The sequence below is a fragment of the Mus musculus genome, chromosome 12, assembly GCF_000001635.26.
Source record: "Mus musculus strain C57BL/6J chromosome 12, GRCm38.p6 C57BL/6J".
Lineage (NCBI taxonomy): Eukaryota > Metazoa > Chordata > Mammalia > Rodentia > Muridae > Mus > Mus musculus.
In genome coordinates, this window is record NC_000078.6 from 54,969,981 (window position 1) to 54,985,386 (window position 15,406).

Sequence of the window (15,406 nt, forward strand, 5' to 3'; positions counted from 1 at the left end):
TTCTCTGTATTGCCCTGGCTGTCCTGGAACTCACTTTGTAGACCAGGCTGGCCTCGAACTCAGAGATTCGCCTGCCTGCCTCCCAAGTGCTGGGATTAAAGGCATGTGCCATCACTGCCTGGCTGAATTAACATCTTGTAATCTGTACTTTTAAGGTTAGAATGAATGAGCCACGGCTGCCTTGTTCACTATTCCAACTACTCCAGTATCCATGTCTGAAGAATTGTGTTGGGATTTTGATGGGGATTGCATTGAATCTATAGATTGCCTTTGGTAAATGGCCATTTTGGGTTTTTTGTTTTTTGAGACAGGGTTTCTTTGTGTAGCCCTGGCTGTCCTGGGACTCACTCTGTAGACCAGGCTGGCCTCGAACTCAGAGATTTGCCTGCCTCTGCTTCCCAAGTGCTAGGATTAAAGGTGTGTGCCACCACGCCCGGCTGGCCACTTTTACCATATTAATTCTGCCAATCCATTAGCATGGGAGCTCTCTCCACTTTCTGAGATCTTTGATTTCTTTCTTGAGAGACCTGAAATTGTTGTCATACAGATCTTTCAGTTGTTTGGTTAGAGTTACCCCAAGATATTTCTATTATTTGGGGTTATTGTGAAGGGAGTTGTTTCCCTAATTTCTTTCTCAGCCTGTTTATCATTTGTATAAAGGACGGCTACTGATTTATTTGAGTTAATTTTATATCTGGCCACTTTGCTGGAGTTGTTTATCAGCTGGAGAAGTTCTCTGGTAGAGTAGCCTATGTATACTATCATATCATCTGCAAATAGTGATAACTTCATTTCTTCTTTGCTAATTAGTATCCCCCTTAATCTCTTTTTGTTGTCTTATTGTTCTAGCTAGCACTTCGAGTACTATATTGAATAGATATGGGGAGAGCGGGTCTCCTTGTCTTGTCCCCGATTTCAGTGGGAGTGCTTCAAGTATCTCTCCATTTAATTTGATACTGGCTGTTGGTTTGCTGTATAGTGCTCTTATTGTGTTTAGGCCAGTGATGGTGCACACTTTTAAATTCCAGCACACGGAAGGCAGAGGCAAGCAGATATCTGAGGCCAGTCTGGTCTACAAGCAAGGTCCAGGACATCCAGGGCTACACAGAGAAACAAAATAAAACAAGAACACTAAAGGACCTGGGTTGAGTCCCCATACCCACATGGCAACTCACAATCATCTGTAGCTCCAGTTTCTGGGGCTCTGATGCCTCTTCCAACATCAGAGAGCACGAGGTGCACAAACATAAATGCAGGCAAACACCCATGCATATAAAAAATTAAATAAAATAAAAATTAAGGGAAAGAGCATAAATGAGACAATAAGAGAGCATTGAGATGAGCCAATCAGGAGTATGGAACTCATTCATTATAACAAAAGACTATTTCTCTGCATGCTCTTCCCAGTAAGTCTAAGAGAGACAAGCAATTTTAATTAATTTGCCAAAACTTATACAGGTAATTGGTAGATAGGCAGATGGCAGGAACAATTCCTTTTTTTTTAATTAGATATTTTCTTTATATACATTTCAAATGCTATCCCGAAAATTCCCTATACCCTCCCTCCGCCCTGCTCCCCTACACACCCACTCCCGCTTCTTGGCCCTGGCATTCCCCTGTACTGGGGCATATAAAGTTTGCAAGTCCAATGGGCCTCTCTTCCCAGTGATGGCCGACTAGGCCATCTTCTGATACATATGCAGCTAGAGACACAAGCTCTGGGGGTACTGGTTAGTTCATATTGTTGTCAGGAACAATTCCTAATGTGCTTAGTGATATATTTTAGCCAAAATTTAAGTGAAAAGAATAAGAGTGAAGACTATATACAGTAACTTAGAGTAAACTCTTGAGTAAACTGAAACAGTGCGTCCATGCGGCCAGGCTGGCCATGAACTCATTATGTAGCCAAGGATCACCTTCTACCTCTACCATACTCAGTTTATGCCATGCTAACAATGAAACCCAGGGCTTCCTGATGTGGAGAAGCACTATTCAAAGCGAGTTACATCCTTTGCCTAAAATAAAAGTTCATCCAGTAATAGAAGGAGGATATTAGCAGACACCATGAGGTGGAAGCAACATAATTCCCTCACTATCTATTTACATGAAGATTCAGTATATGTACAAAGCTCTCTCTTTCCCTCCCTCTACCCCCTCTGGCCTTCTCTCTCATTTTTAGTTTTGAGATAACTTCCAAAGAAATCTGTGTAATTTCAGAGCCTTAGCCTTTCACTATCAATATCTGTCTTGAAATGAAACTAAAAATTTAGGGTCAACAAGACAGCTTGATGGATAAAGGTGCTTAATACCGAGCCAGTCCAGTCCTGTGGGCTCACATGTAGAAAGAGAGAGAGAACCAACTCTCACAGGCAACACACACACACACCCCTCCCTCTCTCTCCTCTCAACTGAACTCAAGTGTGTCTTAATCTCTCTCAATCTACAACACCCAGCCCAGGATTTGGCCCACAGAGCCCAAACTAAAAACATAAGCAGCAGTCCATGAAACGGAGCAGTGTGAGCTGGGCCTAATGTGACAGCATAGTGACCAGGCTTCTACATTCTATCTTATCACCCACTGAAGGGAAAGAAATCAAAATGTTCTATTCTTTTCTTACATCTTCCTCCTCGTCTTTTTAAATAAAAAAGTTTAAAAGTGTTGGGACAAAGGCATGCTGAATTTCGGGTGGAAAGAGAAAGGCTCCACTGAGAGAACGATTGTGAGGAACAAGCATGGAGAAAGGTTTGCCATTTTGATATATGGAAAAGATGTTCAGGTTGAACGAGTACAAAGGCCCCAAGGCAGGAACCATGTCTGGCACTTTGCGAAGCAACATTCATGTTGCTCATAGAGAACTGTGGTTGAATTTTAGAAAAGGAAGAGAGGAGAACCCGTATGCTGGTTCAGCAGCCAAAGGCACCTACTACCAAGCCCGAGGACCGGAGCTTCATCCTCAAGACACACAGTAAAAGAAGAGAACCGACTCCAAAGACTGTGCGTGTTCAACCCTCGCCTTGCCTGATCCTCTTTAAAATCACTTCTTCACCATCTAGCCTCCCTTTCTATGTGTTTTAGTTCTTTCCTCTTATTGTGGCAAATATCTGGCAAGAAGCAACCTTTGAGGAGGCATGGAGGCGTGGCAGCACAGGGAGCGGCAACAGTCTGCATGTAACCTAGCTGACTAAAAGCAGCTTTCTTCTCCCCTCCATGTAGAAAATCTAATCCTGCTATAAATCACCTGGCCCTGGTGGCTTTCTGGGATGCTGACGAAGCCTCTGTGAGCCTCTTACACACTTACCTTACACACCTATAAGTCCAACACAGAAGAGATTCTGCCACAGGTTTGGCTGCCTGGACCCTGTGGACCACACTGCAGTGGCCTCTATAGCTAAACCTAGGGAAACACTTCCTAGACAGCTGTTTTCCAGCATGGCACCCCAAAGGCTCAACCTAGTCAGGTCTCTCCTTTCAAATACACTATTTCTTGCCCTAGGCAGCTGTTTTCTGGTAGGATGCCCTCAAAGTTCTACCTTGTTGGCATTCCCCTTACAAATGAAAAAAAAATGAAAGAAAAAAAAAAAAAAAGCCTGGCGTGGTGGCCTTAAATCCCAGCACTAGGCAGAGGCAGAGGCAGGCAGATTTCTGAGTTCGAGGCCAGCCTGGTCTACAAAGTGAGTTCCAGGACAGTCAGGGCTACACAGAGAAACCCTGTCTCAAAAAAAAAACCAAAAAAAAAAAAAAAAAGGTCTGGATCTCTCCTTGTATGCCTTATCCTCGTGATCCCCAGCCTGAGTCTACTGAGTAAGCAGGGAACACAGGCATGTGCAACTATGCACAGCTTTATGCGTTATTGTTAAAGCGTATCACTTGAATGTTGTATCTAACAGAGGGAAAACTTTAGGCATGATCTTAAGAATGGTCAAACCCCGCACTGGGAGGTGGAGACAAAGATCAGGAGTAAAAGGCCATCTCTGTCTCAAATAGAAAAAAAAAAGGAGGTGGGGGCGCCACAGAGAAAACTCAGTGGTGGTCTAAGAGCACTTTTGGTTGTTAGCACCCACATAGACTCTAACAACCATCTGTAATTACAGTTCCAAGGGAACTGAAGCCCTCTTTTGATCTCTGTGAGAACTAGGCATGCATGAACTGCAGGTGTTTACATGCAAAGCACTCATATATGTAAAATAAGTAAAATTAAATAAGAATTTTAAAAGGTCAATATAGGGTGCTATATGTATGGTTCAACGTGTAAAAGTGCTTGCCTGACAAGCCTGACAACCTGAGGCTGTTCCCCAGGACCCACATGGTGTGAGAAAAGGCCCTACCCCTCTCAATCCATGGGGATACAGATATAGGGTCTCAGCTATCCCAAGCTGAATTTGCTATGCAGCCAAGGATGGCCTTGCGCTCCTCCTGTCTCTCCCTTACAGAGCCTAGGTGTGCTGAGCACTACCACACACAGCTATGGAGGGCTGGGAATCAAGCCGAGCGTCTCAATAGAGGCATATCAAGTTTAAGAGACAAAAATATACAAGAAGGTGGACATGTTCAAGATCTGGTTTTGTTAAATAAAATACTGAAAGCCATCAAAACTTACAACTATATTTAAATTATTATTTAGTATGAGGATATGGTAGATACCATTATTTTAGGCTTTTAAAATATGGATTGTTCATGTAAATGCTTTATTTTATAGTAAATTAAAGAAGACGGTTTATATAGCAACATGATCTCAAATATATTTGAAGTAAAGGGTTATAGAGAACATTACCTATTATATTAAAAGGAGGACTATGTCTGTATGTTTGTGCAGACACGTGACACATGCATGTACATATTTTTGGTGGCATCTAAGTGGGAATATATATTAGACACCACAGGACAATACCAATATGTGGGCTAATAGGGTAGCTAGAAGAAAGCAAAAGGAAAGGTTTCATCACATCTCCTTTTCTATATTTAGACAGTCTTGCTCTATGGCCCAGGCTAACCTAGAAGTCACAATCCTCCTGCCTCAGCTTTCCAAATGCTGATATTATATAGGCATGTAGCATCACACCGGCTTTATTTTGACTTCTGAACAATTTATGCTTATGGAGAAGAAGAATGTAAAGGACTTTACCTTGTGCCATTGTTCCGAATGACTTCCACAGTCTCTTCAACAAAATATCGGTCCTTGACATAGGCAAAGATATCATCACAGATTTCATGCAAGCGTGAACGACGAGTAAGGTTGGTCAGGTATAAAACGGGAATAATTAGTGGTTCTGGAAAACTCTGGAGGTTCTGTCTTGCTTTTCTTTCGGATTCAAGAGCTTCCTGATACGTCAGTCCAGGTCTACCCGTCACGGCACAGCTCCACACAAGGCTGTTGCACAGAATGGTTCGTTCAAAAAAGTCACTGATTAAGAAACAAAAACAAAATCCCATTACCTATCATTACATAAACGTTGCATTAAAATCAATACCTTTATAATCTTTCCCCCTATGCCACCTCATCAACTTACTCTTTAATACAAAATTAAGAAAAAGTCTTTAATGTAGAGAGATGCTTACAATGCCGGTTCTAAAATTTGGAACCAAACTAAACGCAGATTCAACCTTTCTTTTCCTTGTATTTATAAGCTTTTTTGTTGAAAAGCACAACACCAATGTCAAATTAACCCCGACTTTTTATAAGACCTTAAGAGTGGAGAAACTAATAAATCTGGGCACCTAACAGTCAGAGGAAACGAAGTATTTTATGTGATGAAAAAGCCAGTTGGTAAGCAGTACGAGAATTCTTACTAGACCAGGGGCAAACAACTGTATTTCAAGTTTGAGCCTTCCTTTGTTCTTTTTACAGTAAGCACTGACTTTACCTTCATAGAAAAACAAAACAGAAGAGGTCAAGACGACAATACAGAAGCGGGGAGGGGGAGCGAGTGTGGTGGCTACTCCTGCTTGTCAGCTCGACTACAGCTGGAATGAACTACATACAGTCCAGAAATGGAGGGCACACCTGTGATCCTGAGGCCGGAAGACCCAGGCTTCTGACCCGGATCATGACATGGGATAACACAGGCTTTTGAACCAGATCTTGAGGTATAGTGGCCATAAGAAGCTTAAGCCCAGGGAAGGGAGCACACACTGGGCCTGTTTCTGCTGGAGGCCCACATGAGGACCTTGGAAGAAGGAAGACTCCCTCTTCTTCGCCTGTTTGCACTTCCTTGCCAGCACATCTGCTGGAACCTACCTCTTCAGCATTCCAGCTTATACAGAAGACCAGTGAAACAACTGGCCTGGTGGGACTGAGCGGCTACTAGACTCTTGGGACTTCCCATTCGCAGCTGCCCACTGTTGGGTTAATTGGATTGTAGACTGTAAGTCGTTAAATAAATTCCCTTACTATATAGAGACATTCCGTAAGTTCTGTGACTCTGGAGAACACTGACAATACAGCAAGTGAGGAGGGAGAACTTGAAAAAGCAGAGATTTTTGAAATATTAAACAAAATTAGGATATGAGGCTGGCCATACGTGGTTTGCTCCTGAGTGACCAAGCCAGAGTCAGCAGGCTCAGGTAGGAAAGCCCAACAGTTTCGAGGCCACCAAAGTGAGTTCCGGTTCAGCTGAAGCTACAGTAAGGCTCCGCCTCAAAACATAAACTGAGGTGCCAGGAGTGCTGACCTACACCAGCACATGCAGCAGTGCTGACCTGCATGCAGCACCTGGGAGGGAGAGAGGCAGGAGAGCAAATCAAGCTAGCCTGCGTGTGCGCTACCCCAGATCCTATCTTAGAAACAAAAGGCCCGGGTTATAGCTAGGGGTGGGGATAAAACTACCATTCAACAGGCAGTGCCCTTTTGAACTACAGTGATTTCTTAATATGAACCTTTATTTTCTGAAAATATACCTAGTTTCTTTTAAAGCACAAGAAACATATAAAATAGAAAAACTTCAAAGAGAGATTGGGTAGAAAAATGCACTGAATATACAAAAAAAAAAAAAAAGCCCACACACATACATTAACCACAAAAATGTGTCTTTATAGACATACTATAAACAGATGTTCCTATAGAGAAAACAAGATTGGAAAGAAAGGAAAAATGGTGTGTGTGCATGATTCTAAACATTTCCACATTATCTGAATTTCTATTTAATCATGTACTCATGCACCATTTTACAAGGAGATTCTTCTAAATATAAACTATCAGACACACACAAAAAGTTAATAACAGGTAGCCAATGGGAAGGGCGTGCTCAACTTTGTCCTCCCCGGAGAGTGAAACCATACTCTGTAACTTTTCAGTAACTACACGAATGTATGAGCAATCCTTCTCTAAGTTTCACATTCCTGATCTCCTCTCCCATCATCCTCAAGTAATCCTGGCTAGTCAGTCTGTCTTACATATTATCCCTATAAACACTCATGATCTTCAAAGATCATTCAGGGCATGTCTATTAGGACTGTTTTATTTATGTGTATGTCAAAATAGCAACAAAAAATTTTAAAAACCTATGAAAATCAAGAGAAACCAATCACAACACAATGAATAGGGGTGATGATAAAGATGATTTTAGTAATGATGATGATGAAGAGGATGAAGAGGATGATGATACGCAAGGCTGGAAAGCTGACTTGGTTAGAGCACTTACTGTTCTTACGTGGACCTGTGTTTGAATCCTAGCACCCATGTAAGCAGCTCACAGCTGTCTGTAACTCCAGCTGCCAGAATCCAATGCCTCTGAACTCCTCAGGTTCCTGCACTCATGTGCACACACTCACACACACGCATATACATGTCATTAAAAATAAAAATTGTACATGTGCCCACTTAGATGAACCTGATTCTCTTTGAAGACCCTTTTCTGAAGTATGTTTTGGTGTAACAATAAATGTTTGTTTATTTGTTTATAAGAGGTAACGGGTATATTAACAAAAGAATTCAGAGAAAGGTAAAATGGATCAGGAAATTCTAGAACATTTTTTTCGAGTGATATTAAGGATTAGATATTAAAGAAAGCCTGGTGGTGGTGGTGGTACACACCTTTAATCCCACCTTTAATCTCAGGAGGCAGAAGCATTGGAGTTTGAGGCCAGCATGGTCTACAGTGCAAGTTCTAGGATAGCCAAAGCTATGCAGAGAAACCCTGGCTCAAAAGCCAAAAACAAAACAAACAAACAAAAAAAAAAAACAAAAAAAAGAAAGCATAAAGTTAAAGAATGCTAGGGTAGGGGAAGAGGAGTGGAATCTATTTCCAATAAAATGAAATTTATCATAGTAACTTATTTACTAAGGTAGGAAAATAGATAGCTAACAGTGATTTTTGAGTATACAGAATAAGATGGATATAAATAACATCAAAATCATTTATATTTTTGTATATTAAATCCTACTATCCACACCAAACCATTTCAAGTGGTCCATATGGCTAAGCAATAGCTTCTGCATCAGACAGCATGGGCTTAGCTTCTGTATCAGACAGCATGGGTTTAGCTATATCAGCTAAGCACACAGGACATTTGGTGGACCACAAAGCACCTGAACCTGCTGCAGGGTGACAGTTGAGTATAAAACAGGTTTTGATGGACATTAACACTGCCTAAAAGTATCAAAGTGAGCAATGGCACAAGCATATTAGCAGCCAGTAGGCACCGCTTTACCAGGTAGAAAAACAGAGTAAGGGCCAGCAGGATGGGTCACCGAGCCTGACAACCTGAGCCCCATCCCCTCCAAACCCACAGGGTGCAGAGAGAGAATCAACCCTTACAAGCTGTCTTGTGACTGATACACTCATCAGTGGTATCTAAACTCATGTGCACTCACACAAAGAATAAATAGGTAGGTGGGAAGGTAGAGAGATACATGTAAAATACAAATCGAAACAAAATGGGATGGGAACCCAATGGGATGGGAACCCACTGCTGTCCTGCTCTTCCCACGAGGTTTCCTTTATCTTCTGCAAAACCTTAATGTTCTTATATTTCCTTCAGTCTCTAGACAGTTTGTTACATTGATAGTCTTGTACATAAAGATCTAAGCCTCAGGAGGTAGGAGGCAAGGTGTACTCCACCACTGTGGCCGTTCTCACCAAGGAGGGAAAGCTCATCACCCCAGCAGCACAGAGCCTCCCTGCTGCGCATCTTCATCTCTGCCCACTTCACCATTCTGCTTACACTTGACCTTCAGTGCACACATTCAAGATTATTGTTAATGCTAGATTCAAGGGAGCATCACACTGTCACTTCAACATCTACATTACAAATACATTTTGCCATTGTGAGCAAAAAGAAAATGCAAAATGAGAAGAACTATTTAATATAAATTACGCTAACATAAATTATATCTGATTTATGACTATACTCTTCAAAAAGCCTCTTTAGATTAGAGATATATTACTGTCTAGAAGCCAAATAAAGCCTTCTTTTGTATTTAATTTTACTGGCACACAATTTCATTTTCACTTCTATATATTCTCTGCTTTCTCAATTCATTTGTACAGAGTGTGGGAGACATTGTGACCAGAACAGTCTAAAATATTTATTATCTGATCCTTCAAAAACAAAATATATGATGGATAGCCTTTCCTCTCTACCAGTGTTTCGTAAGAATCTGAGTATAAGGTAAAAATCTTTCCTAAACACATATTCCAGTCTATTAATTCTAGTAAACAAGCTAAGAAACAAAATATAATAGGATGCTAATTTGTCAGGGATCATGAAAACTAAAAGCCTAGTGGGTTTAAGAATTAGGGAACGGGGCTGGTGAGATGGCTCAGTGGGTAAGAACACCCGACTGTTCTTCCAAAGGTCCGGAGTTCAAATCCCAGCAACCACATGGTGGCTCACAACCATCCGTAACGAGATCTGACTCCCTCTTCTAGAGTGTCTGAAGACAGCTACAGTGTACTTACATATAATAAATAAATAAATCTTAAAAAAAATAAAGAATTAAGGAACATCACACACAATTCAGATGAACACAGAGTTCTTTACTTAAGGACTGACACTTTACAGCCAGATGCAAAATGTGGTGAACTCCAGAACAATCCAATAGCAGAGATCTAAAGCACCGCCCCCACCCCCACCGCCAAAGAAGATCAGATATGCTAAAAATCAGATTCCTAACTTAAAATAGTCCGTGATATGCAACGGATGAAAAGTAGAGCTTATAAATTTTAAACGGTGGCCACTACTGGAAGGCTGGAAAATTACTAATAATTTTCTTCTCTAGGAGGGTCATAAGTGCAGATTAGATCATGGGCATGACAGGATAGATATGCCTTGTGTTATGAAGAGACCAGCAAGATGAAAAGTGGATTTTTATACCCGTTTATAATCAACCAGGAAGCTTTTAAACAAACAAACGCAAGGTCCAGTTTTTAAAATGAAATTTTCTTCTGCATTTTGTTCAGTGCTGCCTTTGACAGAGATGACATGCTTATACCATGCGGGTGGCACGAAGCTGTGAAGTGGTGATGACGGGGATGAGCTTGGACATCCTACGAGAGTGGCAAAGGTGAAGCAAGCCCAGGTGCTGGCTGTGCAAGGCCTCATTTAAGATAATGGCTGTGAATAAGACAATTGTAAGTGGGATTCCAATGCATGCTTCAGTGTTGTGTTTAATACACCTCCCTTGCTTTATAAGGGTTCTTTACATCTCCTACCTAGAACCTTTTCCTGCCCCACCACGTGGCCCACGAGCCTCGCCCTTCAGGATCCACTTTAGATACTCTCCTATTGGAGGGCTCCCCCGGTTCCCAGCAAACAGTTATCAGGCTCCTCTGCCATGCTCCCATCATGCTGGCCTGGTAAGATAGATGGGACTTATACTATCATGTTGTAGACACTTCTCACTAAGGAGACAAATTGTCTCAGCGTTTTCAAAGTATCTCTAAAGGAAAAAAATGTCAAGAGTAAACACATGTACTCTCAATGGATGGACCACATTTGGGGGGGGGGGGCGGGGGGCTTTTCAAGGCAGAGATTCTTTGTGTAACAGAGCTTGGCTGTTCTGGACTCGGTTTGTAGACCAGGCTCGCCTTGAACTCTGAGAACCACCACCTCTGCTTCTGGCGCTTTAGTCCTACTAAAGGCATGTGCCATGATGCCTGGCTCCCCACATTCATTTTTTTTTTTTAAATGTGCATTTAGAAAGAGGAAGAGAGGAAATGTCCAAACCTAGCTTTATCACTTTTCTTTTGGTAAGTTACATAATCTCTCTGAACCTGGTTCCCTCTTCTATAAAATGGGGGCTACATTTCATAAACAGTTTATGTAAAAGAAACTAAATGAGATAATTCTAAACAAATACCTATATAAGATATGCGCACTCATTTTTTTTAATTATTCAGGATCGTATGTGCAAAGAAGATCCTAAGACAGTGCTTCTCAGCCTTCCTAAGCTGTGACCCTTGGATGCAGGTCCTCATGCTGGGGTGACCCCAACCGTAAATTTATTTTCCCTGTCACCTCATAACTGTAATTGTGCTACTGTTATGAATTCTAATGTATATATCTGTGTTTTCTAATGGTCTTCAGCTACCCTTGTGAAAGAGTCATTTGATCCACAAAGAGGTCATGACCCATAGGTTGAAAGCCACTGTCCTAAGAGGATCACCAGGACAGTAAAGAAACATTGTCAGAGGAACACAAGAGAAAGCTGAGAGCTGGGAAGAAGAGTAGGAATTAATTAGCTTAAGTATCTGAGGAATTTCTTCCTGGCAACCCCTTGAGGGCAAGCACAAGAACAACAGAAAGTTTTAAAAGACACTGAGCTTAAGTCACTATAGACAGGATGAGGGTAAGCAACAAAGCAAACCCACAGGATATTTAGGAAAAAAACTTCTAAGTGTGTAGAGCATGTGTGTTCTGTGTGTTGGGAGTGTAAGCACACAAGGCCACGTGGAGCATGTGTGGAGGTCAGTCCTCTGTGGGTTCCAGGGCCTAAGCAAACTCAGGACCTCTGATTTGCACTGCAAGTGCTGAGCTAACTTGCTGGCCCAACTTTCACTGTCTTTTGATTAATAACATCAGATTATAATAACCTAAAGCCCAGTTTGTTGGCAAAGAAAGATAAAGGTGTACAGGTGCCTTTGAATTATGGCTTCATTTTTAAAAATATCTATGTGGATGTTTTGCTTGCCATGTATGCCTAGGCACCACGTACGTGCCTGGTGCCCACGGAGGCCAGAAGAGGGCATCGGACTGCCTGGAACTAAAGTTACAGACCGTTGTGAGCCCCAATGTAAGCACTGGGAATTGAACCCAGGTCTTTTAGAAAGCAGCCATTGCTCTTACTGCTAATATATCTCTTCAGGCAACACTGACATCCCTCGAATCTAGAGTGGCTATTGATGGTTTTCATCAATGTAACCAAGATGACACTGAGATCTCTCATCTCTCTCTCGTCCTGAAGCACCTCAGGATTCCCTTCTTAAGATGAGAGACGTCGCCCTTCAGAGTCCCACACATGTATCAGAGTTCATTTCTTTCTTTACTTTTTCAAGATCAGCGTGGCCTCCAATTGGACATAGTTAAGTGGGTGAGCCCAGAGGATGCCAGCAAAATATACCTGAGAAGCCACACAACAGTGACAGGCAGATAGAATGGGCTGTTGTTTCAATCCATTAACTTTGGGGTAGACTATTACATTACAACTACTGATACACATATTTGACTGAAGAAAGCTAAGTGTTAACAAAAAACAATATAGCTGCTAAATATAAGAAAGATAAAGCTGAAAATTGGGCTTGTGGGGGAAGGAAGATCTCTGTTCAAGGCCAGTCTGGTTCAAAGAAACCCTGGAGGGGGAAAGTGAGAGACTGAGAGAGAGAGAAGAAAAGAGTAAAGAAAGAAAGTTGAAAAGTGTATTTAGGAATCTCTGCTCTACACTAGGGGGAAAAAAAAAAGACTGTGGGCTAAACGATCAGGGACATGTGGCCAACTTATTCCCGAAAAGAAGCAAAATACACCCAATTTGAAGACACTAGTTTGAAAGATTATCCACATTCTCTTGAAGAGTGCATGCTCATCACATAGCTTTTGACTACAACTCAATCTTGTGTATCCGGCCATCAATGTGGAAACTGGCTGGTATGAAAAGCATTTTCCCCCACGACAAATTGATGGCACCAGGTGTGGTGGCACATGTCTGCAATCCCAGCAACTCAAGTGCAAGAGGGTCTCAAGTTCCTGGCCAGCTTGGGCTACACACAACACCTCGTCATTCATAAACAAAGGGCATTCTGATTTCTCCACTTCCCACCTAGAGCCTAATCACTGAGGGGTGCAGTAAGGTCGGTGCTGAGCTGACCAGAGAGCAGTCACCATCTATAGAGACCTAGGGAGCTAACCTGAGTAGCTTGTAATTCTAGTTTCTTTGTGCTTATTTCTACAGACTTTGGCAACAGGAAGAATTCTTCATAGAAGCAACATGTGATAGTAAATAGCAAGAAGCACAGAACATGGAAGGCCTTAGAAAGATGAATTCAAGTTCTAGTGCCAACAAGTGCTAAAATATGTGACTACAACTGTAATCCAGGGGCTTAATCAAGAGCCTGTAAGCCTTCCTCATTCGTGAAAAGGACTCAGTTGACAAGAACGACAGACAACCAAACACAATGTACTAGAAGCTAGTCAAATCTTTTCCTCAGGGAGCTTTTCACTGTAAACTTGTTCTGGGTTGAAGCAAGATGGATTGCCTACTAGTGTGAGGTGGAAGAGCGTATTAAAATTTACATGGAGTCAAAGATGTGGATTTTCAATTCCAAGTAGGAAAAAAAAAGTCAAAGAGATTAAGCCACTGGATAATAAAAAAAATCAATAAGAAATTATATTTAAGATATATAAGTTCTAGTATTAAGAGCCAACTGTCTTTTTTTTTTAACAATTTACAACCAAAAATAAAAAAAATTAAAATAAAAAATAAAAAATTTTTGGGCCAGGTCAGGCCACTCTGTTCCAGTTTCAAAGAAACCTTGGAGCGAGAGAGCGAGAGACTGAACCAAAACTCACTGTGGCCCACGGGCTGGCCTTGAACTTGCAGACCCTCTGGTTCAACCAATGCCAGGAGAGCCTTTTCAAAAGACTGCTTATATAAAACCAAGGAAGAGTTTTGGATGTGAGCCTGTTAACTATTTTCTTGGTACTCTTAAATTAAAAATTAATCAGAAATGTTCCTAAGGATTTTAGCTTAAACATTAGATGAAGACATCATCCTCGCACAGTTACCCAACTCAATTCCACCTAAGAAGTTACAAGAGTGCACTCAAAGTAATAAAACAAGTCTATACAGGAGCCCAGTGAGATGTGCACTCCTACTTAAGGGTACTGTTTGGTGAAAAGTACTATCTACTTCTCTAGATACAACATGGTTACCTGTAACCCCTTCTAGGGAGCTGAAGATAGGGTAGGGAGTGGAGGGTCTTTCTTGGAACTGACTTTTCTAATCTCACTACTCCTTTCTCAGCTGGCTGTTGAGTTCGCCTAAAGACATCCCTGGATCAAGCCTTTCTCTCAGGCCCCCAAACTCAGAAATCCTCCTTCACACAACCTATTCGGTTGCTATTAACATACGGTTTCTAAGCCACAAAGAGAGTCTGCGTGGAGGAGAAAGAAAGAACGAGAGGGCTTGTGTGTGTGTGTGTGTGTGTGTGTGTATGTCCCGTGACTGATCAATTCGGGTTCTCACTTAAGAGTCTGTTTAAACACCGGTCGCTGCTTCGTGTCACTGAGCCACGCACGGAAACTCTTGGATACACCAAGCAATGACAAAAAATTGGGAGTTGAAGCTACATCTGCAGCAGCTTCAGGTTCTTATCAAAACAAAAGCAGTGGCACATGTCAGGCGGCCCACATGAGCCAGAGGAGGGAGTGTGTGTTGGGGCGGGGAGGTGGCGGTGGAGGCGACAAACTGAAGCTGGAGTTGAACTTGTCTAACCCCCCTCTCCCAACTCCCACCGCCTAGCTCTTGGTGCTCGAAAGGAAAACCAGGGGCGTCCGGGACCCCGCTATCTCCCACTCCTTTCCCCACGCTCCGCTCGACTACTCCCTCGCAGGTCTCCTGGGGGCGGAGACGCCGAGTTCCCCGGGGACCGGAGTTTAGTCACCAAGAAGAGGCGGTGACAGAGCGTGGCTCTCGTCGCACACTCCCAGGCCTAGGCGGCGCGGGACGCGAGGCCGCCGCTCAGGACACCCGTGCCCCAACGCTCCCCGGCCCCGTCCTCCCGGCCGGTGAAGTAACCCCTTTGCCCCCAACGCGGAGCGAGCCTCCACTCCCGCCCCGTCCCCACCTCAGCCCCGGCAGCCTCCCACTACCAAACGTCAGAAGCCACGCGCGACCGCGAAAAACCCAGTCCGGGGCCAGCCCGCTTCCTGCCCTCGGGCTCGGAGAATCCCTCTCCGGGCTGAGGCACCGGGGCG

At 42.7% G+C, this 15,406-nt stretch overlaps 1 protein-coding gene and 1 long non-coding RNA gene across 5 annotated transcripts in view; one reads left to right on the forward strand and one right to left on the reverse strand.

Annotated features, from left to right (window-relative positions):
• The window catches only part of Baz1a (bromodomain adjacent to zinc finger domain 1A), a 121,383-nt gene that overhangs the window by 76,992 nt on the left and 28,985 nt on the right, over nt 1-15,406 (reverse strand). For all 3 annotated transcript variants that reach the window (NM_013815.2, XM_006515670.3, XM_006515671.4), the window contains exon 3: nt 5,124-5,402. In NM_013815.2, coding sequence (NP_038843.2) covers nt 5,124-5,402 — 279 coding nt within the window. The remainder of the gene's footprint in view (nt 1-5,123; nt 5,403-15,406) is intronic.
• Nucleotides 1,501-14,669, forward strand: Gm51983. Of its 2 annotated transcripts, none has more exons than XR_003950194.1 (3): nt 1,501-2,743; nt 10,399-10,569; nt 13,383-14,669. It is a non-coding gene; the product is annotated as a predicted gene, 51983 (long non-coding RNA). The 2 variants fall into 2 exon arrangements; XR_003950193.1 differs by lacking the exon at nt 1,501-2,743 and adding an exon at nt 5,875-6,363.